Source organism: Eucalyptus grandis, chromosome 8 (assembly GCF_016545825.1).
Source record: "Eucalyptus grandis isolate ANBG69807.140 chromosome 8, ASM1654582v1, whole genome shotgun sequence".
In the NCBI taxonomy this organism is placed as follows: domain Eukaryota; kingdom Viridiplantae; phylum Streptophyta; class Magnoliopsida; order Myrtales; family Myrtaceae; genus Eucalyptus; species Eucalyptus grandis.
In genome coordinates this window covers 14,059,701-14,087,149 of record NC_052619.1, presented here as the reverse complement: position 1 = coordinate 14,087,149, position 27,449 = coordinate 14,059,701, and the positions used below count along the sequence as shown (strand labels likewise).

Here is a 27,449-nt window from a genome sequence, read left to right as displayed (position 1 = left end):
ACCCACGGTTTTTACCTGCTTTATAAAGTGTGATGCTACTGGCTAATGTCCCAAACAACGTGCGCATTACATTTTCATGGGCAGCACCAACTACCACGACGACGACGAGGAGATCCGACCAATCCCACGCCACATCAGACGTGCGCCATGACGTCATCTTTTGCCCCCTAATTTAATTTAATAATATCCATTATCCCACGTATTGTAGCTACACAGTCGCGTAAAGAAAGGACAACACAAGCACTAAAAAGGAAAAAAGATTTTATGAATAGTTTAAGCCAGATATTAATTGTCCATCGGTAAATTAAAAGATAAAAAAAAAAACCACCATCGACAAGATAAAATCAGAAGAGAATCTCTAGAATCCTCCACATCTCCGATATAAATTTTCAAATTCGTTCATCCCTCAAGCATTTCATATATATTTCTTCTTTTATCGATTCGTTAAAAAGATAAGTTCAGTTTTCTTAAGAAAGAAATATTACTTACACTACCGAAAGTGAATGCCGATTGGCAACCGGGACACGCCTTAGCAAAATCCGCCCTAATAAATTAAACCGCGAAATTGCACACAAAAAGGAATATTCGTTTTCCGGGCGGACCAGTCGAAGCCCGCGAGCCTCCTCTATATAAACCCCTCCTCCCCTCCTTCTCCCACCTTCCTCGATTTCTCTCTCCTTCACGCGCTCCGCCGTCCTCCGCCGCGCCGCCGCCGCCGCCAGTTAAGTATTCGTTCCCCTTCTCTCTCTCTCTCTCTCTCTGCCATCTTTCCGCTGCGTCGCCTCCATCTTCCCGATCCCTTCGTTGCGTTGGGCTGAGAATCGGGGGTACTGGTTGAGGGCTTGGAGGAGATGGTCTAGGGTTTTCCAGATGTGGGAAACCGAGTCATGAACTACGCGATCCTCATGTTCCGGGTGCGGATCGTCCACTCCTTCTCGGTGGTGTTCCTCTACTGGTTCTACGTCTTCTCATGAACGCTCGTCTCTCTCTCCGATTGATCGCGATTCGTACCTCCCTTTGATTCCATCGGAATTCGTTGTCTGAGAAGCAAAAGCGAATTAACTCCCGGCACGCGGAGACCCTCTGATCGGTCGTTTTCTGAATCGAGTAATTGATTGCTCGCGGGGAAAGGCCCTCGAAAATGGGTTCGGTTCGGCGTCAGGCGAGCTCGGGATCCGATGGCGACCCGAGGCTCGGTGGGGTGGCCGATGATGAAAGGAAGAGGAAGAGGATGGAGTCCAACAGGGAATCCGCCAGGCGCTCCCGGATGAGGAGGCAGAAGCAGCTGGGGGATTTGGTCGGAGAAGTGGGGCAACTGCAGCAGGCTAACGCTCAGCTCGTGGCGGGTATCAATGCTGCTGCGCAGAAGTATGCCGAGGTCGAGTCGGCGAACAATGTCCTTAGGGCCCAGGCCATGGAACTTACCGACAGGCTCCGGTCCTTGAACTCCGTGCTTGAGATCGCGGAGGCGGTCAGTGGGCTCGTGATTGATATTCCCGAAATACCCGACCCGTTGATGAAGCCGTGGCAGATCCCATGTCCGATACAACCCATAATGGTATCCGCAGACCTGTTTGAGTGTTGATGCATCGATTGCTGTTGCAAATGTGGAACAGCGATTTGGATTTTAGAGTCTCTTTACCTCTGTGGTTGATGTGAATATTGTCCGATGTCTCTGATGTTCACACTTCATCTTGTCGGCAGTGGTAAAATGTCGGTTTCGTGTCTGATGACTGGATTGGCTCTTTTTTTTGTACAATCGGGCGGCGTTTTTCACCCTCATTAGCTTGTGAAATTTGCATGATGATGAATGGTTGTAACGAACCTATATTAGCAGTTTGTGGACAAAGACATGTTGCTATGCTGTATCCCCGTGCTTCTTTGAGTAGGATATGGATTTCTCAGTTTTTCATGCTAGGGCCAGGATACAATTTCTTCATTTCTTCCACGGTAATGCTGGGGACCTAGGGTATACAGATTGGTTTGTAAATTGCTGTTCATCAAGTGATACGGTAAACTATAAAACTGTATCGAGCGAGAGGGACGTTTTTGAACAATCCGATAGGAGTTTGCCTCATGATTATACATACTCATAACCTTCTTTGTTTTTGAGGTTCCGTTGGATCATTAGGTGGTTTTCTTGTGCTCTGTTTGTGGCACAATCATGCACGACTTCATTCCTTGGGCGCGCGTCTAGCCTAGTGTTCGTGCTATGCTGTTCCTCAGTTGGGCGAGTTAAGACCAGGAGATGCTATTTTTTAACTGCTCCGAAGATATTTTGTTGTGAGGTCTTTTTCCCAATCCGCGTCCAAGTTGCTGTTGTTATTTTGGTTGGATGAATGCTAGTGATATGAAGATCACAATTCTTGTTGTTCTATATGTCCAAATCATTTAGCAAGCGAGTTAGTTTTTCTGTCTTAGATGCTTCAACTCCCCTTCTTGCTCAGCGAATTTGTGCGAGCTAAATTAGCATCGGCATCTACTGCTAGTTGTTCCAGTGTTGATTGGCATAAGACATCACATCATTTCAAAATAATTGTCTGTATTGCGTAGCCACAAGGTTTTTGGACTGGTTCGCCATATCGGGAAATGACGTCTTTGCAGATTTTGAAGTTGGAATGAAGGTTATTTGATTAAACTTTCTCGACTATGTTATGCATACTAATCAGAATGCTCGTCCTTATATATACATACACAGCCACTGTTGATTTACATATGATGACTTTCAAACTTGAACATGATAAATAAGACTCGTGCATGACCTTAAATTTCACTTATTCACTATATGTTACACCCTCCGATAGCACGAAATGGGTACATGCTTGCATGCACGAGTTATTCTCTCTTTGCTTAAGTCTGTCCCAGAGAACTAGAGGTGCTTTTGAAGAAGAGAAGAACCACTCAACCAAAGAGAGAAGTATCACCCAATCAATTCTCCAACCCCTCCTAATCTTGTATAGGCTATGAAGCTCCACTCAAGGCCCATGTGGTACAATCATAGTTGCGATCAGTTGGTAACAAACGGCGACAAAGCTGAAAGCTAGATGGGACAGCTTTCTAGTTCCAGATGATAGCTTTGAGATGTTACCTTGCGAAAGCGGAAGCATACAGTTTTACGTGTCACAGCTACAATCGAAAAGCTGTATCAAACAATATCTCCATAACCCACTCTTCTCATGCCCATCATCGGTTTCAAATACGATCCTTGCTTCCAATGCTACAACATCGAACACCTGGGATGTACCTCTACAGACCATGCGTTAGCTCCGTTTCACCTTGAATGGTTTCTTATTTCTCCATTGTGACAAGTATCAGCTTGCTAAAACAACAATCCAACCAAACCATCAGGCAAATACTTCTCAAATGGCATGTCGTTGCATTCAACTAAACGTTGCAATTGCATTGGAGTGCCTCTCCTGCACTCGCACTCATTGGTAAACAATTTCTCACAAGCTGCAAACCGACAATGAAATTTCAATACTCCTAATTGAGCTCGATTATGACATTTCCAGAGTCGATCACTTGGCTTGCTGATTGCATGAAAAATGGATTTGTTTTCCTAGCCGATTTCCACCATCCCATTGTCTATGTTGCTCCTGATCCTCATAATTCACTCGTCTTGTGAAGTCTGAGCAACATTTTGTTTTCTCACCACAACCCTCTTACTGAAACTATCTTGATATCGTGGGAGAAGAATAAGTCCATCCAAAGTAGCATCCGGCATCCACCGTGGCATGTTGGTAGTGTCTAGCAGAAATTTGATGCCATCACATGGGAGATCGCCAAGGAACAACCCAAGTTCGACCCTATCAACAAATATAGTTGGACCTAACATATACTCAAAAGCTTCGGTCAATGAATCATGGGTCAACTAGGAGATAATAAGTACTCTACACCACATCAATTTTTATCTCCCTCTTACTCCATACCACATCAATTCTTATCTCCCTCTTACATGTAAGCTCAATGTTCTGTATACTTCTCCCTTAATCCAAGCATTCTTTTGCAACAACAGGTTGCCACCAATTTGGCTTGGGAGCGCGTAGTGGAAGCCAAGAGAGAGCCCAAGTCCAAAACTTTCAACATATCTAGTTAGGCCACTTTTACTCAAAAGCTTTGGCCAAGTAAGATATATTAACTATTTCACACCAATACTAATCCCACGTTGTTGGACTTTTTCTAAAACAATTCACACGTCCATCTCAACACAGCATGTGCATGTATTGCTACTCATGGATGCATCATTTATTTTTTGGAACATTAGTTAGTCTTACCCCATCTAGAAGCACTCCACCTGCAATGATTGAAAGACAAGTATTAACAACTAAAGGATACTCTAATCGAGCTAAAAGTTAGCAATACATTTCCAGCTCTATCTCCATCCACAGAAGCTCCTCAAAAGTCAATGGACATAAAACTGCTTAAATTCCCTCAAAAGAAACTAGATTCTCTCAAAATAGGGTAAATTACAATAAGTCCATATATTTTGATTGAATTGCATTTTGAGATGCAAATTTTCAACTTCAACAAATAAAATCCTAACTTTTTCACTCTTTTTAGACCTTCAATTTGATGAATTTAGTTGATGTCATGATATAATTAGTGAAAAAAGTGGATATGCCACTACAAAATGCTGGGTCACTCGCATCTCTTAAACTGTTTCATTTTCACATTCCATGGATCAAGATTCTGCATGCAGTGAGGGAAATTGTTAAATTGTACAACCATAGAGTGATGTTTAGCTGAAATTGACAAATAAACATACAAAGCAAATAGAAATATGCTCCACCTATGATACCACACTGTTCTGGCCGTTGGAATTTTGTTTGTTAAAACAAAATGAGTGCTTTTTACTTTGTCCCACATAGAAAATGTGGGAGCAGGAGGGTCAGTTTAAAAATGTGGGATTTCTCTTTTGTAGTTAAATGAGTGATTAGGTGGGGCTAGATCCCACCATACCGCGCGTGTGGGTGCGCGAATAATTGTGCAATTATTTGGCGCACTTAGCATTAATCCCTTGCTATTTATTTATTTATTTATTTTATTTTATATTTTTAGTTCAAAGGTTACCTTTTAATTTGAGAATTTTGGAAATGAAATATAAATGAAAATTCGAAATTCTATTTAAAAAAAATTATTCTGAATTTTATTTGTGTCTTTTCAAGACAAAAATTACTTATTCGGTTTTAATTTTTTCGAAGGATTGCAATTGTTCGTTTTTCGACTTCTTCCGAAGAGTCACATTTGTTTATCCGAACAACTTTCTAAAGACGTGTTTGTTCGCAATTTTCACGAAGAGTTGCAAGACTGTTTCATATATATACTTGTCATTTTTCGGAAAGAAAAGTGTGGTCATTTTTCGAGTCTTCTTTCTGAAAAAACTGCAGCCAAATTTTCGATTGTTTTCCTAGAGAGATCCTGGAGAAATACTAGAATTGTTATTTAGTATTCTCATCCGAGACTTTGTTGTATCTTGGAGGATTTTTAAGGGTGACCATTAGCAACGTTGTGGGGCAAATAAATCCTTAAAGAAAGTGATATCACGCCTCAAAGTCCGAGTTATTTTACTCGATCCGATTTCATTGTACTACCCAATTTCGAAACATATTTTCCCAACAATTTTAAGGATTTATCTTGCTACAATGGAGTTGGAGACAATCAAAGTTATGAATCAAGATATGGTCAAACTAGACCGGTTCGATGGGAACAATTTTGCTCGATGGAGGGATAAGATGATGTTCTTACTCACCGCTCCTCTGAAGATCTCCTACATTCTGGATCCTAACTTGGTGCCTACGAAGATCCTAAGCCTACTTTCGATGGAGGACAGCCAAGTGTGGAAGCCATTGAGAGGGTTAATAAGGAAAAGAAGAAACGTGCGGAGGATGAATTACTTTGTCGAGGACACATTCTGAACACACTTTCCGATCGTCTATACGACTTATTTACTGAAATGAAGTCGGCCAGAGAAATTTGGAATGCATTGGAATTCAAGTACAAAGCGGAGGAGCAAGGTACCAACAAATATATAATTGCAAAGTATTTTGATTTCAAGTTTATTGATACTAAGCCCTTGCTGGAACAAGTCCATGAATTGCAAGTGATTGTGAATAAGATTCGTGCTCTCAAGATTGATATTCCAGAAGCTTTTCAAGTTGGAGCAATTATTGCGAAATTGCCTCCAAGTTGGAAAGACTATGGAAAGAGGCTGATTCACAAGTCGGAGGACTTTACTTTGGAGCAAATACAGAAACATCTTCGCATTGAGGAAGAGTCACGTTTATGTGATAATTCTGTTTTGTACAATTCCAAGGTGAATTTTGTGGATAAAAACGGAAACTCGGCCAGAACTTCAAAGTAAAAAGCGGGGGCATAAATTCAAGAGAACACAAAAGAAGCAAAAAGGTTGTTGTTTTGTATGTGGCAAACTACGCCGAGGATTGCATTCACCGTAAGAGCATTTCAAAGGATAAGAACATTCCGGTGGTGAAAGCAGATGCAAATCTGGTTGAAGAAAATTATGTAGCCATGATTTCGAACATGGAAATTTCTGAAATAAATGATGCGATGGCTATGGTCTCTGAAATTAATTCTACCACTGTCCAATCCGGTTGGTGGATAGATTCTAGAGCAACTGTTCATGTGTGCAAGGACAAATACATGTTCAAGTCATTTGAAGAGATTGTTGACTCAAATGTTCAAGAGGTCCTGATGGCGAATAATGCTCTTGCAAAGGTTGCTGGAAAAGGCACGGTGGAGATAGACTTCACTTCGGAAAGAAGATAACTCTTCTTAATGTGTTATTTATACCCGAAATTAGGAAGAACCTAGTTTTTATTGATTTACTTTGTAAGAGGGGGTTTCGGGTTTTGTTTGAATCCGACAAGGTTATCCTGTCGAAAAAATGGGCTGTTTGTTGGGAAGGGTTATGCCAATGATGGCATGTATCAACTGAGTATCAATAATAATATTTCTAGTTCTGCTTATATTGCCGAGTCTTCAATTTTATGGCATAGTAGGTTGACACATATAAATTTTCGTTATTTGAAGAATATGAAAAAAATTAGACTTGATAAATTTTAATGGCGAATTTGATAAATGTGAAATATGTGCTAAGTCAAAACTTACTAAGAAGCCATTTCCTAGTATTAAAAGAAATTCGAATTTATTGGATTTGGTTCATAGTGATATATGTGAATTTAATGGTATGCTAACACGTGGAGGTAAAAGGTATTTTATTACCTTTGTGGATGATTGTAGTAGGTTCTTATATGTTTATCTCATGAGATCGAATGATGAAGTATTTACCATGTTTAAGAAATATAAAGCTGAAGTAGAGAATCAATTAGAAAAGAAAATCAAAGTTCTACGATCGATAGAGGTGGAGAATATTTCTTAAATGAATTCTCTTCATTTTGTGAAGAACATGGTATTATTCATCAAGCTTCAGCACCATATACTCCACAATAAAATGGTTTAGCTGAAAGGAAAAATCGATCTCTTGGAGAAATGGTTAATTGTATGCTTTCAAATTCAAAGCTACCAATTAATCTTTGGGGAAAAGCATTACTTACTGCATGATGTATTCATAATAGAATACATTCCAAGAAAAATGACATAACCCTTTATGAAATATGGAAAGGTAGAAAGCCAAATTTGTCATATCTTAAAGTGTGGGGGTGTTTAGCATACTACCGAGCTCTAGATCTTAAGAGAACAAAGCTCGGTCCTAGAGCTATCAAAAGTGTCTTCGTAGGGTATGCTGAAAATAGTAAAGCTTATAGACTTCTTGATTTAGAGTCTAATGTCATAGTAGAATCGAGAAACGTCGAATTCTTTGAGAATAAATGTTTTACAAGTTTTGAAATGATTGAAAATAATTCAAGATCTAGGGAAACTCAAAGTGATTTTCAAGAGAAAGAAACGAATTCTAAAGATATGATTGAACTAAGGAGAAGTACTAGAGCTAGGAAAATAAAAAGACTTAGGTCCTGATTTTATTACTCATGTTTTTCTTGTTGAAGGAGATGGAGATAATAATGTGGTAAATAAATACCCTTTAGTGTTAAATTTAGAAGATGATCCTAGAAGCTTTGATGATGCTATGTCTTCTAGAGATGCTTCTTTTTGGAAAGAAGCTGTGAATGATGAAATGGACTCAATTATGTCCAATAATACTTGGGTATTAGTAGATTTACCGAAATGATCAAAACCTATTGGATGCAAATGGGTTTTTAGAAGAAAATATTATTCTGATGGTTCTATTCAAGCTTTTAAAGCTAGGCTTGTAGTTAAGGGATATAGACAAAAAGAATGAATAGATTATTTTGATACATATGCTCCTGTTGCACGTATAACTTCCATTTGAGTTCTTTTTGCTCTAGCTTCCATTTATGATCTTTGTGTTCATCAAATGGATGTTAAAACTGCTTTCTTAAATGGAGACTTAAATAAGGAGATTTACATGGAACAACCAGAGGGTTTTGTTCTTCCTGGAAATGAAAGAGAAGTATATAAATTGATTAAGTCTCTTTATGGACTTAAGCAAGCTCCTAAGCAGTGGCATGAAAAGTTTAATTCGGTCATATTGTCAAATGGTTTCATCAATAATAGTGTCGATAGGTGTATATACTCTAAATTCACTAAAGACTATAGTGTCTTAGTGTGCTTGTATGTTGATGATATGCTTATCTTTGGAACGAATATGACTGGAGTTAATGAAACTAAGAAGTATCTAACTTCCATGTTTAAAATGAAGGATTTGGGTGAAGTAGATACTATCTTAGGTATTAAAGTTAAGAAAATAGTGGGGTTATTCTTTAAGCCAATGTAGTTATGTTGAAAAATTATTAAATAAATTTCAACATCTTGGTTTTAAAGAAATAAGTACTCCATTTGATTCTAATATTAAATTAAATTATAATACTGGTAGAGCAGTAGCACAACTAGAATATGCAAGTGCTATATGGTCTTTAATGTATGCGATGCATTGTACTAAACCCGATATTGCTTATTCTGTATGCAAGTTGAGTAGGTATACAAGTAATCCAAGTACAGAACATTGGAGAGCTATTACTAGAATTTTTGGTTATCTTAAGAGAACTAAAAATTTATGATTGTTCTACAATAATTATCCGGTTGTATTAGAAGGATATACCGATGCTAGTTGGATTACAAGTGTGGGAGATGAGCGTTCCACTTCTGGATGGATCTTCACACTAGCTGGAGGTGCTGTATCTTGGGCGAGCAAGAAACAGATATGTATAACTCACTCAACAATGGAATTTGAATTTATTGCTTTGGTGGCAACTAGGAAAGAGGCTGAATGGATTAGAAATTTGTTGTTGGATATCAAATTATGGCCTAGTCCTATGCCTCCTATTTCTATCCACTGTGATAGTCAGGCCACTTTGGCAAGAGCCTATAGTAGCACCTATAATGGTAAGTCTAGACACATTAGTCTAAGACATGAATATGTGAGACAATTGATTAAAGATGGTACCATAACAATTGTCTATGTGAGGTCAAGTAAAAATCTTGCCGATCCTTTGACGAAGGCTTTACCAAGACATATGGTAATAACGACCTCACAAGAAATGGGGCTGAAACCCTTTAATTGAAATCACCAATAATGGTAACCCGACATTTTTCTAGAATATCACTAGTTACAAGGTTTAATGGGTAAGAACAAGTTATTGAATGTGATTGTTTGATACTGACATAGCCCTGATATGAGAAGTCAGTATTGTTTGTTGTTTTGTAGGCTGAATTGAATTCTTAATGAAGTATGATACAAGTTTGTAGTGTGTTGATAGTAACAGAAACACATGATAGATACTTCACCTATATGAGCTTAGAAGTGGTGCCGCTTCTTACGAAAATGAGGATTGCTTTCTAGAGAGCTCATGAAACAGGATCAAGCACAAGGCCATAATAGTGCGGAGTAATATAGAAATTCTCGCTGAAACAAGAGGTTAGTGTATGTGTGGTATGTTCGGTTCTATTACATAAAAGTACAAGTTTAAAGCCGAGCTACTGATAGAGCTTTGATATACTTGCACTAAGTAAAGGTTTAACTCAAAAGAGACCTTTATATATGTATATTAATCTTACTGAAACTTTGGCTGTATGGTTTTTAAAATTTTATTTTGAAATCTTTGTTTTACAAACAAAGTGGGGGATTGTTGGAATTTTTTTTGTTAAAACAAAATGAATGCTTTTTACTTTGTCCCACATAGAAAAGGTGGGAGCAGGAGGGTCAGTTTAAAAATGTGGGATTTCCCTTTTGTAGTTAAAGGAGTGATTAGGTGGGGCTAGACTCCACCATACCCGCGTGCGGGTGCGCGAATAATTGCGTGATTATTTGGCGCACTTAGCATTAATCCCTTGCTATTTATTTTTTATTTTATTTTATTTTTTATTTTTAGTTCAAAGGTTGCCTTTTAATTTGAGAATTTCGGAAATGAAATATAAATGAAAATTCGAAATTCTATTTAAAAAAAAATTATTCCGAATTTTATTTGTGTCTTTTCAAGACAACCTTTGGAAAATTACTTATTCGGTTTTAATTTTTCCGAAAGATTGCAATTGTTTGTTTTTCGACTTCTTCGGAAGAGTCACATTTGTTTATCCGAACAATTTTCTAAAGACGTGTTTATTCGCAATTTTCACGAAGAGTTGCAAGATTGTTTCATATATATACTTGTCATTTTTCGGAAAGAAAAGTGTGGTCATTTTTCGAGTCTTCTTTCTAAAAAACTGTAGCCAAATTTTCGATTGTTTTCTTAGAGAGACCCTGGAGAAATACTAGAATTGCTATTTAGTATTCTCATCCGAGATTTTGTTGTATCCTGGAGGATTTTTGTCGGTGACCATTAGCAACGTTGTGGGGGCAAATAAATTCTTAAAGAAAGTGATATCACGCCTCAAAGTCCGAGTTGTTTTACTCGATCCGATTTCATTGTACTACCCAATTTCGATGCATATTTTGCCAACACTGGCAAGCGTAATACAAGTCAATCATGAGTCATGCCTGGTCTTAAGAATTTACGTCTCCCTCGTAATATTATACAGCTTTACACAACATAAAGCATTTGTTGATAAGAACAAATTTACTCTCTTTTTAACTTGAGGACGTGCCAGAGTTCGAGAAAAAATAATTTCATCTAGATAGCCTAATCAAGGCTAGGCCTTCTTTAGATGACCATGAATCTCTTTGCTCTATTTACTATTGTCAGCTCACGCACAAACGGTTCTATAAGTTGGCATTTGTAGGTGTGGACAATAGTGAGATCTTAAAGCTGAAATAATCTGATGGCGACATAAAGTAGCAATGAAATAATCATTCCCAGGTGAGACTATAAAGACCATGACAGACACTTAGCTGAAGTATGGTAGTGTGATTTATATAGAGAGAATGGAGAAGGGGAAAAGCAGACGCTCCAGCTAAATAACTCGGCAACCAATAAAGAAATTATGCAGCCCAATCGTAGGAACAACAATGGAAAGCCGGTGAAACTACAAATAATCTCCATTGTGAAGTGTTATTAGAGTAGCATGCGGCAAATACAGTCAGATGTTAGTGCTTGACCACAAAGCGACTGAAGTATGTCCTGAATAAATAAATGACTTACTTAGTGTAGGGCCAGGGGAGATACCTGAGTGAGATCTTGGTAAAAGGAGGATTGTAAAGCAAGATATATGATCGTGTGACGAGCACACGTTCAATCACGATGCAGCGAATGTGCGAAACTAGGGGCCAATCTTTCCATTTCTTCCAATGGCATCTTTTCATCAGCAAAGGGCACCGATGGATAAATAGATTGGAAATGAAGGATGACAAGCCCTCTGCTGGCAAGGATCGAAGACATCGGCAGCTATCTATGCGAAATTCTTTGAGACAAGTGAGGTGGTGGAGCCCTAAGTTATCCAGTGATTTTAGACCCACTCCATAAATTGACAGAGTGGTAAGAGAAGCGGGCAGAATTTGTCCCTCTTTTGGGAAGGAATGGAGCTTTGGACATTTGCCAATGGTCAGGTATTCAAGGGAGCTCAGGCTATGAAGCCCTTTGGAGTTTAGGGATGTCAGATTCTCAAAGCCAGAGATATGCAGAGAGGTAAGAGAGGTTGGGAGAAGCCCTATCTCAGGAAATGACTATATTTTTCTCTTGCCCAATGACAAAAGTTTTAAGAGAACATAGTGATTGAAGGCCCCAATCCTTGTAGCCAATGATGAGCTTGTCACAATTAGAGAGTGAAAGCGTGACCAACTTGGAGGGTAAACCCCTCTCGGGAAATGACTCGAGTTGTGGACATGAGGATATTGTTAGTGACCGAAGCGAGGGAAGGAGAGCTTGCATGTTTTCTGGCAGATACTTTAGACGACGACAGTCATTCAAATCTAATGAAGTGAGGCATGGGGCAGCCAATCCTCCCGCAGGGAAAGATCTAAATTTAGGGCAATCAGCAATGTCCATCGAATGGAGAAGAAGTGGAGAACTGTCAGAATTTTAAGATGTTCCAATTTTTTAATCTTCCTTAACTGAATAATCTTAAGTGAGGGGAAAATTTCCAGAGGAAATGATATAAGTGAATCGCAGCTCCTTTTCAAGTTTAGATATTGGAGAGATTCATGGCATCTGTGTATTGGCAACTCTATTTCATGACTGCCCTCAAGATTGAGTCTTGTCATAGAAGGAGGGAGAAACCTCAAGGGAAGGGTTGAAAGATTCTTGATTTCCATATCTCGTAACTCGGTGCCATTTAGGAGAGGCTCAACTCCAGAAACCTTTCCACAATAATCCAAATTGATCTTATGGAGAAGCGGTGCAAATGGTAGAGAAGACGTTAGCTGTGAGCACCCTTCAATGGACAAGGCTGTTAGAGAAGGGAGATGGCTGGGTAAACCTCCACTCAACTGGGGGCAATTTGTAATACAAAGCTCCTGCATATGTGCAAAGGCAAGACCTCCTGTCTCTATTGCAAAAGAAGCCCACTCTTTCCAGCTGCACATGCCACCAAATTCCAAGTACTGAAATGATTGAAAAGGTATACGCTTACCATTGAATTCAGTACCCACACTTGTAACTCCATCGAATCCTTCGATTATCAACTTCTCCGAGAGATGGTAGCTGTCCTAAAGGAGGCAATGACACACAAAGTGCTTGCAAGATTCAAGACACACGACTGACATATTAGAGAATGAACCGTGTCCCAGCCAAGTGGAAAATGACCTACCTCCATAGGATATAATGATAAGCTCTCTCAAGTTCCAATGAGGTTGCAGCTTGTTCAATACATTTAAGCTATTTTGCTGTGTAATATTGTCATCATAACCCCATTCCAGTACTAACTTTTTCAAGTAGCTCTTTCCTTGCAAATTGACTATCTCGGCATCTCGGTAACTATCAACATTTTGCAAACCCTGTATGGAGAGTGTACCCATAAGATTCTCTAGCCCCCCTAGCTCCCTAACCCTAGTCCCACCGTTTTTGGCCACCACCAAATTAGTTAATATATGCAAATTCTTCAGTCTGTTCATCCCCCACGGCATTCTCTCCGGGGATGTCCACCTTATATCAAGATGACGCAGACAGGTTAGGCTGCCCATGTTTCTCGATAACTTAACGAGACACCAACAGTAAGCAAGAATTAAGGTTTGCAAGTTGTATAGAGATGTAATTGAATCAGGCAATCTGATTAGACTAGCATTATTGGAGAGATTCAAATAGCGCAGATGCTTCAAACATCCAATTGAACTAGGCAATGTAGAGATTTTCTGATAATGAGACAAAGATAGCACCCTTAACCATCTCAGGGTCGGCAACAGAACATGCAGTACCTCATCAGTCAACAAATTGTACTCGTAAAATCTCACATGACCCATGTTTAGCGGCAGGAAAGTACACAAATTCATTGCCCCAGCTAACACTCTGAATCTAGAAACGACATCATACTCAGTTCTTACAAATGACAAATGGCGAGTGCTTGAGGACACCTAGTGTGCATTGCCTCCATCCAAGCTAAAAAAAGATCGACTAGCTACATATCTTGCTAAGTCATTGACCAGGTCATGCATCCAGAAACTTGATTCGACGTCGCTTACTCTATGAAGCAAAGATCTAGACACTAGATCACAGAAGCACTGATCACCTACTTCCTCTAATGTCCTGCTGTCGTTAGGTTGTTTTATCATGCCCTCAGCAATCCAAAGTAAGATCAGCCGGTCCCTCTCATATCTACAATCCTTTGGGAAGACTGAACAATAGGCAAAACATCGTTTCAGTTGTGGAGGAAAGTAATGATAACTTAACAACAACGCAGGGAGAATTTCATTCTTTCCAGGTGGAAAATCCCAAATGTCACTCTCTGCAATTATTTCCCACTTCCTGATACCAAACTCACTGCGTAACAAGCTACCTATAGTCTTCAGCGCAAGAGGCAATCCATCACATCTCTTTACAATTCTTCGCCCGATTTCTTCAAGTCTCGAGCGCACCTCGAAGTTATGCTGGTCAAACGCATGTTTTGTGAACAAGTCCCACGATTCCTTGTCTTGCAACTTCTGTAAAGGGTATGTTGAGACGGCACAAGCAACCGATGCGACTCTTTCATTTCGTGTCGTCACGATGATTTTGCTGCCTCTTGCTCCATAGGTAAAAGGAACTAGGAACGCATTCCAAATATTGAAGTCCTCATTCCAAAAATCATCCAAGACCAATAGAAACTTTTTCCCTGTCAATAAGTTCTTCAGCTGGAGCTGAAGCTGGTTGAGATTTTCGGCCTCCTTCTTAGACGAGGAGAACTCCTCGAGAGCCATCGCCGTCAGCTTGCAGATATCGAATTGGTCGGACACTGAAACCCACGCCCTCAACTCGAAACTCCTTTTCACCACACCATCGTTGAACACGAGCTGAGATAGCGTGGTCTTGCCAACACCGCCCATCCCAACTATGGCCATCACGCTGGTGTTCTTTTCGCCCCGATCCGACAAGAGCAACTCGATCACCGCCTTCCTGTCCTTCTCCCTCCCGAAGATGCCCGATTCCTCGACCAATGAAGTGGTCGGCAAAGCTCTAGGCGTCCTCTCGCGAATACCTTCCCTTAGGCCCAGCACTTCTCTCTGCTTCACCACGCTCTCCAATCTCTCCAGAACCTTCTCTAAATTATCCCCTAGTCCACTCGTACAAGCGTCCGAAGCGAAGCTGCAGACCTTACAAGCGAGGGCCCGAGGCTCGCACCCGGCTTCTCGCTTTAGATCCTCGGCGGCAATCTCGTCGAACAGGTCGTCGGCGTCGTACACGGCGTCCTTGAGCTCGTCGAGCCACTTCCTGATGGAGTCGTTGGTCATCTGCTTCTCCTCCGCGTCGTCCAGCACGGCGTTCGCAGACGGAGCGCAGCCTCCAGCTTCTGCAGCAGCCTCCCCTTGCCGAGCTTGCGCGACCGGAAGAAGTCGACCACCTCGCGGGAGGCCATCCGGTCAAAGAGTACCTGGAGGAAAGCTGAGAGAAATGCTCCGCCGACGAGCACCGCCGCCATAGGGAATTTCAGGATGCAGGAAGAAGCTGGAAGCCGATTGGAGAAGAAGTGAAGACGATCGCCGACGGAAGAAGAAGAAGAAGCAGCGGTCTGTGAAGTCTTTCTCCTTCGAAGTGGACATGGACAGCGCTTGCTGGTTGGCATATACGTTGACCAACGATGGGTCAACGTGATGGACCATGTGGTTTCGACTGTTTTTTTTATTAAAAAAGAAAAACTGTAATTTTTTGAAACAGAGACATTGGAAATGTTGATGCAAATATCGACATGAGCACTTGCGTTTGGAAGCCTTTTGAAGAATGCGGGGTCATTTCCCTTCTAAAATAAGGTGCATTCGCCCAAGATAAACGATATTTAATCAAGTGATACGGTAAACTATGGAGAACTGTATTGAGCTAGGTGGTCATTTTGGAACTGTCCAATAGGAGTTTGCCTCACGACTGTACGTACCCATAACCATTTCTGTTTTTGAGGTTTGGTTGGATCAGTTAGGTGGTTTTCTTCTTGTGCTCTGTTTGCTGCACAATCATGCACGACTTCACTCTTATGCACATGTCTAGCCTAGTTGATGCTCGGGAATGCGATGCTAGAAATTGATAAATTTCAGTTTAAAACAGGGGTCGTGCTATGTTGTTCCTCAGTTGGACGAATTGAGACTAGGAGATGCTATTTGTTAACTACCCTGATGATATTATGTTGCGAGATATGACTTGCGTCGTGCATCTTGTCTTGCAGTCTATCTTTTTCCCGATCACTTTCGAGTTGCTGTGGGTGTTTTGGTTGGGTGAACGCTAGTGCTAGGAAGATCACAATTCTTGTTGGTCTATATGTCCAAGTTATTTAGCGAGCGAAAGAGTTTTTCTCTTTCTTAGATGCTTCATCTCCCCTTCTCACTTGCGAATTTGTGGGAGTTAAATCAGGATCAGCATCCACCTACTAGTTGTGCTGGAGTTGATATATTACACTACATCATTTCAAAATAGTTACATCAGGATCGGCATCCACTGCTAGTTATGCCGGCGTTGACTAGTAGAATACACTACATCGTTTCAAAATAATTGTCTATCTTGCATAGCCACAAGGTTTCTGTACTGGTTCTCCATATCGAGAAATGACGCCTTTACAGATTTTGAAATTGGAAATGAAGGTTATTTGATTCATCTTTCTTAACTATGTGATTCATTCAAATCAGGTTGTTCATCCTTATATATACATACACCACTACTTTTGATGTACATATGATGATTTCAAACTCAAACATGACAAATAAGTCGGACTCGTACAAGACCCCAAATTCACTTATTCATTATATGTTATACCCTCCTATAGCAAAACGAGTACACACTTGAATGGGGGTACACGCTTGAATGGAGGAGATATACCCTCTCCTTGCTTAAGTCTGTCCTAGAGAATTAGAGGTGCTTTTGAAGAAGAGATGAACCACTCAACCAAAGAGAGGGAAGAATCAACCAACCAATTCTTCAAACCCTCCCGATCCTGTATAGACTATGAAGCTCAACTCGGGGCCCGTTTGGTATAATCGTAGTTGCGATCATTTGGTAATGTCACGCCTCGAACCCTAAGCGCGTGCCCATCCCTCTCTGGTCGATAAAATTTTGTGACTTCCCCAGACGAGTCGCCGACCCATTGATTTTTAAGCACATGCGGAAGTGAAAATAAATCCCCTAACAATAATTATCTCAGGATAGAAAAGAATGATATCAATTCATAAAAGCACACTTCTATAAACAACGAGATTCAGGCACAAAACGAGTTTAGTCGAAAGCCTAGAAAATGATCGACTCTCACAAGAGGCTGTTCTACGACATACTGATAGGACATATCCACTGGTCCTCCATATTTCTCCTCCTTAGACTTTGAGACCTTGGTCTTCCACGACCGCCTTCTAAGGACCTGAAAATGGTTATTCAATAACCAGTGAAACAATGTTTTAGCAAGTACACCCATTAAACCCTGATTAGGAGGGAAATACGCTTCAGGGCGCTCTAGCCACACAACCATACAATTAGAACAAGGAACTTACCTCGCCTTAGTTCCTTCATGCAGGTCAGTATAATTCATATCGCAATGCATATAACTAATGCACATAACAACTGGAACATCTCATCAATTCAATTAATCACTAGGAACCTGTTCCACGCCACACAGTTTTGATCTCATAATCAAGTGCATCAAACTCAACCATCATGTGTTCCAATTGTTAATTATACCCGTTAAAGGTACGGCTAACTCCAAAATTGGCGGTCTTTTGGCATTGCCAGGCGTCGTCTCACCTCCTTTGAGCATGATGACGTCTCTCCATTAGACGACTTCCCCGAAGGGGCGTAGGTCTAAAATCTACTGCAACCTGAGTACAACCTACTCATAAGTTTGGTGTCTTCTGGCATAACCAGGCTTTGTCTCCCACCATGAGCACGATGACGTCTCTCAATTAGACGGCTTCCCCAAAGGAGCGTAGGTCCAAAATCTACTACGACCCGAGTCCCAATGAATGGGTAACGTCCGGCTTAATAGCCTATGACGGTTTTTCTTAACCAACACACGACCAATCAATCTCGACCCAGGACACTGTGCATTGTACTCAAATGTCTCAATTAAAATAGTGAACCTGGCCTATTTTCTTCGTATTATAAATACACTGTAAAATAGTTGTGTATGGGTACACGGTCAATTTACACTAGAAAAATTGATATCTCCAATTTAAAATCCCACTGGTTTATATAGTGTATAAAACTATTTTTGGTGTTAAAACCTAATACTCGGGATTTTCTGAATAAATATCGAAATTCATAATTTTTGGAATTGAATCAGCACTCAATTTGCACAAATTAACATCCAACTGCAAAAATTGAACACACCATTGCAATCAGTACGCAACTCTAGTCACCAGCTATCCCGGACTAATTTCCGAAAAAGAATTAATTATTAAATAATTTCTAAAATTAATTAAATAAATCAATTTAAATACTAAAATGCCAACCTAGGCCAAAATCACTAAATTAAATACCAATACGGACCCGGAAAATTCCCGAACCCTTCTAGATAAATAACACAATTTATCTAGGCCTCACTTAATCTAATTTAACCACCTAACATGCATAAGTACATAATTAAATCACTAAATTAATCTAACTAACCACCTAATTTCTAATTAAATAAATCTAAACACCCCTTAGACGTCATTAGTCTACTAAGAAGAGTTTAGTAAATAAACTCACCGGTTAATTGCGGAAACCGGTTCACCGCAATGACGACGCGACAACGGCCGAAATCTGAATTTTCGGCGGCGTTGGCGAACACTCGGGTCGAGTCTAAAACGGGCCCAACAAATCTTAGTCCACTATGAGATTTGTTTTTGAATTGGACCGGGCCTGAAGCGGGCTGACTTTGTGGGCTTGGGCCCCAAAATTGCGGGCTTCTGATCTTGTTGGGCTTCGCTAGATTGGGCCAAAATCCAATGGGCCGAAGACACTTGCTGGACTTGAAGACTTCAACTGGGCTGAGAACAGGTTGGATGGGCTGCAGACTTTGTTGCGGCTGATCCACGAGATGAAATAGACCGAAGCTGCTGGACGATTCGTGGGACGGCTTCGGTCGATGATGGAAGGGCTTCGACTTGGGGTTTTGACCGAAGAAGCTGGGAGGTGTAGATTCGGTTGCTGGACAAATGGAAATCATGGAGGCGTTGGTTTGCTCGGTCTTCAAAAGGCGCTAGCATGGAGTGGCAGGCAGCAGCACGTTAAGAGATGGGATCTCGGTGGATGAACGGAAGCTGTTTCGTGGCTTCAGTGGTCTTCAGCTGTTGTTGAATTTCGGTGGAGAAGAGGGATGGAACTTCGGACGTGAGATGGCAGAGGGTTCAACGAGAGAGAGAGAGGAAGTGGTGGAGCTGCAGTCTCGTGGATTGAAAGACGCCCGGCAAGAGGAGTCAACAACCAAAATAGGCCAAGAAAGTTTGACTTAGTGGAGGCTTCGTTCGTGGGCTTATATGGCTGCGAGGAAGAGAGTGAGTGGAGAAATTGGTGGACGTTGGATGATGGATTGGTGATGATGATGGGAAGAGGCGTGAGGAATAAATGAAAATGGGGATGAGGTAGAAAGCAAATAATGAGAGCGAGAGCAAAAGCAGAAGGGGTCGACGGATTGAAACGCAAGAAGGAGGAGGGCGGCGGCCTTGACTTGCTAAAGAAGCCCACCAATTCTATCCCTTCCATTGATTGCTTGGTCCCCTCAAACTCCTCACAAATATTCTAATGTCTCATAATACTTTCCAGCCTTATAATCCACAAAATAAACCACCAATTATCCAATTTTTGAAACCAAAGATGCTGCCCCATGCCTTAATCCGAATTTTACCAATATTAACTTCAATTCCTCACTCAAATCTCCATATTGAGGTCCAATTTTGCCAAGGAAACAACCCAAACAATTTTCTGTAAGTCTCTGATGCTCAAAGGCTCGGCTTGGAAGTCCCAATTTTTTTTAATTTGGTCCATCCGAATTTCCGCTAATTTTCCGCAACGTCCTGAAACAAATTTCCATAAAAATACCAGGATCTCCGAAAATTCTTTGAAGGATGAGTCGAAATTCCTAAAATAGATTGTAACATGACAGAACTTTCGATTTCTGAAATCAGGTTCCAGTTCGCGATTAATTTCAATTCGGCACGCTTTTAGCATGACCGGATAACTTCTAGGAATTTTTGGTGCAATTGACCCGTGATCAATTTATCTCGAGTCACATTGTATATCTTCGACATATTGGCGACCCTCAATTGTCGTGAAAATCTCGAGATTTCATTTACGGGTACCGGGTACCAAAACGATAGAAAAATCGGTCTAGTGTCGATCGATGATTATTTTGCAATTAGGTGGAATCACCCACACTCTGGTCCCTGATCGATTTCTGGCAATGTCGTAATGACCCTTGCAAATCAACACGGTCGAGTAGTCGACTCTTAGTCGAATTCTCAAGTTTATTGCGTTAAAATCCATTAATGATTTCACCCATGAGGGCCCCTCTCAGAGAATAAGGCTATAAGCGCGTCGATGAAAAGCCCATTTCATCTCATCGAAATCAGACTCGAAATCAGGATGTCACAAGTAACACATAGCAACAGCTAAAAGCTAGACGGGACAGCTTCCCGGTTCCATATGATAATTATGAGATGTTACCTTGCGAAAGCAAAAGCATCCAGTTTTACTGTCACAACTACCATCGAAAAGCTATATCAAACAATCTCTCCATAACCCACTCATCTCATGCCCATCATCAGTTTCCGATATGATCCTTGCTTCCAATGCTACAACATCGACACTTGGGATGTACAACTACAGGTCATGCTTTGGATCCGCTTTACCTTGAATGGTTTCTTGTTTCTCCACTACGACAAGTGTCAGCTTGCATAAACAACAATCGAACCAAACCATTAGGCAAGTACTTCCCCATGGCATGTTGTTGCGTTTAATTAAACGTTGCAATCGCATTGGAGTGCCTCTCCTGCACTCGCACTCATTGGTAAACAATTTCTCACAAGTTGCAAAGTGACAATGAAATTTCGATACTCCTAGTTGACCTTGATTCTGTCATTTCCAGTGATCACTTGGCTTGCTGACTGCATGAAAAATGGATTTGTTTTCCTTGCCAATTTCCACCATCCCATTGCCTATGCTGCTCCATATCCTCAGAATCCACTCATCTTGCGAAGACTGAGCATTACTGTCTCACAACCCTCTTACTGAAACTATCTTGATATCGTGGGAGAAGAATAGGTCCATCCAAAGCAGAATTCGACATCCACCACCGCATGTTGGTAGTGCCTAGCAAAAACCCAATGCCATCACATGGGAGATCACCAAGAGAGAACCTAAGTTCGACCTCGTCAATAAATATAGTCGGACCTAACATATACTCAAAAGCTTAAGTCAATGAATCATGGACCAACTAAGATATATTAAGTCCACACCACATCAGTTCTTATCTCCCTCTTACATGTAAGCTCGATGTTTAGTATACTTCCTCCTTAATCCAAGTATTCTTTTGCGCCAACAGGTTGCCACCAATCAATGATTGGCTTGGGAGCGCGTAGCGGAAACCAAGAGAGAGACCAAGTCCAAACCTTTCAATTAATCCAGTTAGGCCACTTTTACTCAAAAGCTTAAAGCAATGGCCAACTAAGATATATTAACTATTCCATGCCAATACTAATCCCACATTGTTCGACTTTTTCTAACACAATTCATTCATGCATCTCAATAAAGCAAGTGCCTGTATTGCTAATCGTGGATGCATAATGTATTTTTGGAACATTAGTTAGTCTAGCCCCATCTAGAAGCACTCCACCTGCAACGATTGAAAGACAAGTATTAACAACTAAAGGATATTCTAATCGAGCTAAAAGCCAGCAATACATTTCCAGCTCTATCTCCATCCACAGAAGCTCCTCAACAGTTAGTGCACATAAAACCACTTAAATTCCCTCAAAAGAAACTATATTCTCTCAAAATAGGGTAAATTACAATAGGTTCATATAATTTGATCAAATTGCATTTTGAGATGCAAACTTTCAACTTCAACAAATAAAAACCTAACTTTTTCACACTTTTTTTAGACCTTCTGTTTGACGGATTTAGTTGGATATCATGATATAATTAGTGACAAAAGTGGAGATGTCACTACAAAAAACCGAGTCACTCGCATCTCTTGAACTGTTCATTTTCACATTCCATGGATTAGAATTCTACATGTCGGTAGGGAATATTTGTTAAATTGTACAACTTTAGAGTGATGTTAAGCTGAAATTGACAAATAAAAATATAAAGCAAACAGAAACACACTCCACCCATGATACCACACTGTTCTAGCAAGCGTAGCACAGGTCATTCATGAGTCATGCCAAGTCTTAAGAATTTACGTCTCCCTCGAAATATTATCCAGCTTTATGCAACAGAAAGCATGCGTTGATAAGAGCAAATTTATTCTCTTTTTAACTTGAGGACGTGAGAAAAAATAATTTCATCTGGATGGCCCAATCAAGGCTAGGCCTTCTTTAGATGGCCATGAATCTCTTTGCTCTATTAACTACTGTTAACTGATGGCAACATAAAGTAGCAATAAAATAATCATTTCCCGATGAGGGTATAAAGATTGTGACAGATGCTTAGCTGAAGTATGGCAGTGCGATTTATATAGAGAGAATGGAGAAGGGGAAAAGTAGACGCTCTAGCTAAATAATTCGTCAACCAATAAATATATTATGCAGCCCAATCGTAGGAACAACAATGGAAAGCCGGTAAAACTACATATAATCTCCATTGTGGAGCATTATTAGAGTAGCATGTGGCAAATACAGGCAGATGTTAGTGCTTGATCACAGAGCGACTGAAGTATGTCGTGAATAAATAAATAGCTTACTTAGTGTAGGGCCAAGGGAGACACCTGAGTGAGATCTTGGTAAAAGGAGGGATTGTAAAACAAGATATAAGATCATGTGACGAGCACACCTTCAATCACGATGCAGCGAATGTGCGAAACTAGGAGCCAATCTTTTCCTTTCTTCCGCTGGCATCTTTTCGCCAGCAAAGGGCACCCATGGACAAATAGATAGGAAAGGGAGGATGACAAGCCCTTCGCTGGCATGGATCGAAGACTTCCGCAGCCAACTATGCGGAAGTTTTTGAGACAAGTGAGGTGGTGGAGCCCTAAGTTATCCAGTGATTTTAGACCCACATTAAAAATCACCAGACTGGTAAGAGAAGGCGGCAGAATTTGTCCCTCTTTTGGGAACGAATGGAGCTTAGGACACTGGTTAATAAAAAGTTTTTCAAGAGAGCTCAGGCTATGAAGCCCTTTGGAGTTCAGGGACGTCAGATTCTCAAAGCCAAATATATTCAAAAAGGTAAGAGAGGTTGGCAGAAGCCCTATCTCAGGAAATGAGTCTATATTTTTGTCTTGCCCAATGGCAAAAGTTTCAAGAGAGCATAGTGACTGAAGACCCCAATCCTGGCGGCTAGTGATGAGCTTGTTACAATCAAAGAGTGAAAGCGCCACCAACTTGGAGGGTAAACCCCGCTCGGGAAATGACTCGAGTTGTGGACATGAGGATATTTTCAGTGACCGAAGCGAAGGAAGGAGAGCCTGCATGTTTTCTGGCAGATAGTTTAGATGACAGCAGTGATCCAACTCTAATGAAGTGAGGCATGGGGCAGAAAATTCTTTCGCAGGGAAAGATCTAAATTCAGGACAACAACTAATGTACATCGAAAGAAGTGGAGAACCGTATGAATTTGAAAGACGTTCCAAATTTTGAATCTCCCGCAACTGAATTTTCTTAAGCGAGGGGAAAATTTCCAGAGGAAAGGATACAAGTGAATCGCAGCTCCGCCATAAGTTTAGATATTGGAGAGATTCATGGCATCTATGTATTGGCAACTCTATTTCATGACAGTCTTCAAGATGGAGTCTTGTCATGGTAGGAGGAAGAAACCTCGAGGGAAGGGTTGAAAGATTCTTGATTTCAATATCTCGTAACTCAGTGCCATTTACGAGAGGCTCAACTCCCGAAACCTTTCCACAATCATCCAACTTGATCTCACGGAGAAGTGGTGCAATTGGTAGAGAAGACGCTAGCTGTGGGCACTTTCCAATGGACAAGGTTGTTAGAGAAGGGAGATGGCCGGGTAAACCTCCACTCAACCGCGGGCAATTTCTAATACAAAGCTGCTGCAGATGTGCAAAGGTAAGACCTCTTGTCTCTATTGCAAAAGAAGCCCACTCTTTCCAATTGTGCATGTCAGCAAATTCCAAGTACTTTAGTGACTGAAAAGGTATACAGTTACTACCATTGAATTCAGTACCCACACTTGTAACTCCATCAAATCCTTCGATTATCAACCTCTCCAGAGATGGTAGCTGTCCTAAAGGAGGCAATGACACACAGTGCTTGCATGTTTCAAGACGCGCGACAGACATATTAGAGAATGAACTGTGTCCCAGCCAATTGGAAAATGACCTACCACTATAGGATGTAATGATAAGCTCTCTCAAGTTCCAGTGAGGTTGCAGCTCGTCCAATACATTTAAGCAATTTTGCTGCATAATATTGTTATCAGAACCCCATTGCAGTACTAACTTTTTCAAGTACCTCTTTTCCCGCAAATTGACTGTCTCAGCATCTCGGTAACTATCAACATTCTGCAAACCCTGTATGGAGAGTGTACCCATAAGATCCCCTAGCTCCCCTAGCTCCCTAACCCTAGTCCCATCGTTTTTGGCCACCACGAAATTAGTTAATATCTGCAAATTCTTCAGTCTGTTCATCCCCTGTGGCATTCTCTTCAGGGATGTCTTCCTTATATCAAGATGACGCAGACAGGTTAGGCTGCCCATGTTGCTCGGTAACTCAACGAGAGAACAACAGTAAGCAAGAATTAAGGTTTGCAAGTTGTATAGAGCTGTAATTGTATCAGGCAATCTGATTAGACTATCATTATGGGAGAGATTCAAATAGCGCAGATGCTTCAAACGTCCAATTGAACTGGGCAACGTAGAGATTTTCCAATAATGAGACAAAGATAGCACCCTTAACTGTCTCAGGGGCGGCAACCGAACATGCAGTACCTCATCAGTCAACAAATTGCACTCGCGAAATCTCACATGATCCACGTTCAGCGGCAGGAAAGTACGCAAATTCGTTGCCCCGGCTAGCACTTTGAATCTGGAAGCGACATCACATTGAGTTCTTACAAATGACAAATGGCGAGTGCTTGAGGACACCTGGTGTGCATTGCCTCCGTCCAAGCTGAAAAAAGAACGACCAGCTACATATCTTGCTAAGTCATTGACCAGGTCATGCATCGAAAAGCTCGATTTCACATCGCTTACTCCCAGGTCATGCATCGAGAAGCTTGATTCGACATCACTTACTCTATGAAGCAAAGATCTAGACACAAGATCACAGAAGCATTGATCACCTACCTCCTCTAATGTCCTGCTGTCGTTAGGTTGTTCTATCAAACCCTCAGCCATCCAAAGTAAGATCAGCTGGTCCTTCTCATATATACAATCCTTTGGGAAGAGTGAACAATAGGCGAAACATCGTTTCAGTTGTGGAGGAAGGTAATGATAACTTAACAACAACGCAGGGAGAATTCCATTCTTTCCAGGTGCCAAATTCCAAATATAACTCTCTGCAATATTTTCCCACTTCCTGATATCAGACTCACTGCGTAACAAGCTACCTATAGTCTTCAGCGCAAGAGGCAATCCATCACATCTCTTTACAATTCTTCGCCCGATTTCTTCAAGTCTCGTGCGCGCCTCGAAGTTATGCTCGTCAAATGCATGTTTTGCGAACAAGTCCCAACATTCCTTGTCTTGTAACTTCTGTAAATAGTATTTCGAGAAGGCACGAGCAACCGATGCGACATTTTCATTTCGTGTCGTCACGACGATTTTGCTGCCTCTTGCTCCATAGATAAATGGAACTAGGAACGCATCCCAAAGATTTGAGTCCTCATTCCAAACATCATCCAACACCAATAGGAATTTCTTCCCAGTCAAGAAGTCCTTCAGTTGGAGCTGAAGCTGGTTGAGATTTTCGGTCTCCTTCTTAGACGGGGAGGAGAACTCCTCGAGAGCCGTCGCCGTCAGCTTGCAGATGTCGAATTGGTCGGACACGGAAACCCACGCCCTCAACTCGAAACTCCCCTTCACCGCAACATCGTTGAACACGAGCTGAGATAGCGTTGTCTTACCGACACCGGCCATCCCAACGATGGCCATCACGCTGGTGTTATTTTCGCCCCGATCTGACAAGAGCAAGTCGATCACCGCCTCCCTGTCCTTCTCCCTCCCGAAAACTCCCAATTCCTCGACCAACGAAGTGGTCGGCAAAGCTCTAGCCGTCCTCCTGCGAATGCCTTCCCTTAGGCCCAGCACTTCTCTCTGCTTCACCACGCTCTCCAATCTCTCCAGAACCCTCTCTAACTTATCCCCCAATCTCTCCCGAACCCTCTCTAACTTATCCCCCAATTTACTCCTACGAGCGTCTGCAGCAAAGCTCCAGACCTTAGAAACGAGAGCCCGAGGCTCGACCCCGGCTTCGCACTTCAGATCTTCAGTGGCGATCTCGTCGAACAGGTCGTCGGCGTCGTAGACGGCGTCCTTGAGCTCGTCGAGCCACTTCCTGACGGAGTCGTTGGTCATCTGCTTCTCCTCCGCGTCGTCCAGCACGGCGTTCGCGGACAGTAGCGCAGCCTCCAGCTTCTGGAGCAGCCTCCCCTGGTCGAGCTTGCGCGACCGGAAGAAGTCGACGACCTCGCGGGAGGCCATCCGATCGAAGAGCACCTGGAGGAAAGCGGAGAGAAATGCTCCGCCGACGAGCGCCGCCGCCATACGGATTTTCAGGATGCAGGAGGAAGCTGGGAGGCGATTGGAGAGGAAGTGAGGACGATCGCCGACGGAAGAAGCGCCAATCTGTGAAGTCTTCTCCTTCGAAGATCGATGGTTGATCGCTTGGTTCACATTCTTCGCCTGTGACGATGAGATCGAGACATGGACAGCGCCTGCTGATCGGCATGCATTGACTGTTGATGGTCAACGTGATGCGCCGTGTGTTTTTGACTTTTTTATTTTATTTTATAAAATACGAAAAGAAAAATCGCAGCAACTATACTACTTTCGAAACAGAAAGGTTAGAAATCTTGATGCAAATGTTGACATGAGCACTTGCGTTTGGAAGACTTCTGAAGAAATGCGAAGTCATTTCCCCTTGATTCAAGGTGCATTTGCTAAAGATAAATAATATTTGATCAAGCGGCTTTTTTAAGCGGAAAAAGAGAGAGAGAGAGAGAGAGAGAGAGAGAGAGAGAGAGTATATTTTAGTTCAGTCC

At 41.5% G+C, this 27,449-nt stretch overlaps 3 protein-coding genes across 3 annotated transcripts in view; 1 reads left to right on the top strand and 2 right to left on the bottom strand.

Moving 5' to 3' along the window:
- The window catches only part of LOC104429361 (putative disease resistance protein At3g14460), a 40,678-nt gene extending 13,557 nt beyond the window's left edge, over window positions 1–27,121 (bottom strand). The window contains exon 1 of the mRNA XM_039300522.1: window positions 22,996–27,121. Within this exon, the coding sequence (XP_039156456.1) occupies window positions 23,044–26,952 (3,909 nt within the window). The 5' untranslated portion in view covers window positions 26,953–27,121 and the 3' untranslated portion in view covers window positions 22,996–23,043. The remainder of the gene's footprint in view (window positions 1–22,995) is intronic.
- Window positions 667–1,912, top strand: LOC104429358 (bZIP transcription factor 53). Its single transcript, XM_010042229.3, has one exon. It carries the CDS (start codon window positions 1,142–1,144, stop codon window positions 1,583–1,585), a length of 444 nt encoding a protein of 147 aa, XP_010040531.1. The 5' UTR covers window positions 667–1,141; the 3' UTR covers window positions 1,586–1,912.
- On the bottom strand, window positions 13,997–15,349 carry LOC120286995 (putative disease resistance RPP13-like protein 1). Its single transcript, XM_039299620.1, has one exon. It carries the CDS (start codon window positions 15,347–15,349, stop codon window positions 13,997–13,999), a length of 1,353 nt encoding a protein of 450 aa, XP_039155554.1.
- Window positions 27,122–27,449: the final 328 nt, after the last annotated feature.

Bases quoted from the DNA above. Each gene is read 5' to 3' on its own strand.
- LOC104429358 (XM_010042229.3), top strand. From the start codon at position 1,142: ATGGGTTCGGTTCGGCGTCAGGCGAGCTCGGGATCCGATGGCGACCCG.
- LOC120286995 (XM_039299620.1), bottom strand. From the start codon at position 15,349: ATGACCAACGACTCCATCAGGAAGTGGCTCGACGAGCTCAAGGACGCC.